Below are 3,086 nucleotides of genomic sequence, written 5' to 3' on the forward strand. Positions count from 1 at the left end.
ATGAAGTGCTGGCACGTCTAACAAATGCCATTGCGCTTTAATCTCCTCCTTCGCACGCGCTCAAGGGTGACAGGAGCAGCAATAAACTCGTGCGTAAATCAGTTGGAAACTTTAATTAATAAACAGGAACTGCGCTCCACGAGCACATCGTTCCACAGCCAGACCCAATGGACCAGCATTCCGTCTCACTTCCGGTTCGACTGCCTGTAACCCTTTCCTCTCCGCAGCTCCTGCTTCCAGAGGCGGAGGTTCGGGGCATCTGCGCCGTCATTGGTCGACACGCGTCGTCACTGCGTCTCCGTCGGTCTGTGAGTGGTGGTGGAGGCTGTCAGTCAGTGCCAGGCTGCTGCCGAGACTCCAGAGAGAGGGAGATGTCAGAGGCTGAGCTGCTCCCTCGCTTCAGTAGCACTAGTGGGGTTCAGCAGCCAGCATGGCCACAGCTGCCTCCAGCCCCTACACCCTGCTCAGCTCCAGCCCCATGATCCACCCGGACAGCCAGGCCATGCAGCCTGCTAGCCCCTACAGAGGACACCAGAAGCTCCTTCAGAGTGACTACCTGCAGAGCGTCCAGAGCAACGGAAACCCCCTCGGGCACCACTGGGCGAGCAGCCTGTCGGAGGGCAGCCCCTGGTCGGCCTCCATGGAGCAGCAGGACGTGAAACCAGGCCGAGAGGACCTGCAGCTTGGCATCATCCATCATCGTTCCCCGCACGTAGCGCATCACTCCCCTCATCACAACAACCATGGCAACCACCCGGGAGCCTGGGGAACTCCGGTATCCCACAACTCCTCCATCACCAGCGGGCAGCAGATCAACATCTACTCCCAGACGGGCTTCACTGTCAACGGCATGCTGGACCACGGTGGCCTCACACCTCCACCCAACCCGCAGGGCCAAGGCATGCACCCGGGCCTCAGGGACACACTCAGCCCCGAGCACAGCGACCTCGGCGGGCACCACTGCCACGACCACTCCGACGAGGAGACGCCGACTTCGGACGAGCTGGAGCACTTTGCCAAGCAGTTCAAACAGCGGAGAATCAAGCTGGGCTTTACGCAGGCGGACGTGGGTTTGGCCCTGGGCACCCTGTACGGTAACGTCTTTTCCCAAACCACCATCTGCAGGTTCGAGGCTCTGCAGCTGAGCTTTAAAAACATGTGCAAACTAAAGCCGCTGCTGAACAAGTGGCTGGAGGAGGCAGACTCGACCACAGGCAGCTCGAGCAGTATAGACAAGATAGCAGCTCAGGGGAGGAAGAGGAAGAAGAGGACGTCCATCGAGGTGAGCGTGAAGGGAGTCCTGGAGACGCACTTTCTCAAGTGTCCCAAACCCTCCGCGCAGGAGATCACCTCGCTGGCGGACTCGCTGCAGCTGGAGAAGGAGGTGGTGCGCGTGTGGTTCTGCAACCGGAGGCAGAAGGAGAAGCGCATGACGCCGCCGGGGGAGCCGCCGCCGCACGAGGGACCCTATTCTCACAGCGGGAGCGCGGGAGACGCCTCCTCGTGCCACGACCTCTGACCGAAGCACCGGGAGGACCCCCCCCCCCCCACCACACACCCCCCCCCGGCACAGACTCTCGAGCGCAGGGGCGCGCGGTGGCACCTCCCAGCCCCGCGCCTGTCCCGGTACAGACTCGTCCAGATGCCTCCGGCACTGAAACACGACAACAACAACAACAACAACAACAACAATAACAGAGATACCTGTTCAGCCTTCGTCCTTTTCTAACTGTCACGAGGGCATTATTCTATAGCGGCATATCAAACGTCACATTTCAGATTCCCTTCGGAGCCCGCCAAATTATTTTCTACATCACGGATATAAATACAAAATGTGCCTAATAACCTGCCAGCGCCTTTGGTTTGTGTCACCACTTCTCATCTGCTCGGTAATAGTGACAGGATGGGACTGACGGTCTTTGTTTTGGTTTGTTCGGGCTTCTCTCACACACTTTGTGCTCGGCGGAGTGAAACCAACAATAATAAGATCACTTTTTCCTTAATTGATTTGTTGCAGCGCCAGAGGCCATTTTGCAGTCCACCTCACGCTTCCCTCGGGCTCACACGACGCTTTAGTTCTCACCATATTTACATCCATTGTTTTGTAACATACTCGTAGCAGATCTGTAATTATTTTTGCATATGCAAATATAGGCCCTCATTCCAGTTGTAGAGGTATTGCTACCAACATAATAGCACTTGGAGGGTTTTTTTTTTTATTATTAAAATGCCTCCCTTATGGCCTGTAGCTTATGAAGCCACACACACACACACACACACACAGTTACAGCTATTTATAAATCCATTTATTTGATTTCAATCATCTTCGACCATATAAACTGTGTGGACTCTGAAACAGAGCCGAGAATAGAGAGAGGGGTTGACGACGCTATACACCTGCCTATAATTTTATTGTACGTTCAGTATCAAAATTTTATAATCTTAAATACTCCTGTTATTGGTTTATTTCCTAAGTATTTTTTCGAATATTGTACAGTTTTATATATTACCCTTTTGAAGTCATTAATTTAAACAAATGCTCTTAGTTATTCATGCACTTAATTAGCAATGTAAAAAACAGACAGACACACACACACACACACATACAATATTTTCATTAAGATTTGAACTGTTTCGGCGGTTTTATTCCAAATTTCGATGACAGCTCAAGTAATTATTTATTTTCAGTATAAAGCTTGTATTATGTTTTGAAATAAACTATGTATGTTGTAATAAACAATTTCTTGCTACAACTGTTCACTGTCCAAAACAGAATTCAACTTCTGGTGAATGAATATGGAATATTTGGAAGTAGGCTTAAAAACCATACACAATTATTATTATTATTATTATTATTATTATTATTATTATTATTATTGTTGTTGTTGTTATTATTATTATTGCTATTATTATTATTATCATTATTATTATTATGATTAATAATACTAATACTAATAATAATAATAATTGTGAAAGCAATAATTAAAATGTATGATACATTTTCTTCATTCAGTATTCCCTTTAAATTTTTACATAATTTGAAGATGGGTTTAATTTAAAGGGTGTGACTGATTGTAATTATACTG

General features: G+C 48.5%; 1 protein-coding gene across 1 annotated transcript; it reads left to right on the forward strand.

Annotated features, from left to right (window-relative positions):
- Positions 1–430: 430 nt before the first annotated feature.
- LOC139291369 (POU domain, class 3, transcription factor 4-like) lies at positions 431–1,519 on the forward strand. Its single transcript, XM_070913384.1, has one exon. It carries the CDS (start codon positions 431–433, stop codon positions 1,517–1,519), a length of 1,089 nt encoding a protein of 362 aa, XP_070769485.1.
- The last annotated feature ends 1,567 nt before the right edge of the window (positions 1,520–3,086 follow it).

Source organism: Enoplosus armatus, chromosome 10 (assembly GCF_043641665.1).
Source record: "Enoplosus armatus isolate fEnoArm2 chromosome 10, fEnoArm2.hap1, whole genome shotgun sequence".
Taxonomy (NCBI): Eukaryota; Metazoa; Chordata; class Actinopteri; order Centrarchiformes; family Enoplosidae; genus Enoplosus; species Enoplosus armatus.

Coding starts and splice junctions, on each gene's coding strand:
- LOC139291369 (XM_070913384.1), top strand. CDS start 431: ATGGCCACAGCTGCCTCCAGCCCCTACACCCTGCTCAGCTCCAGCCCC.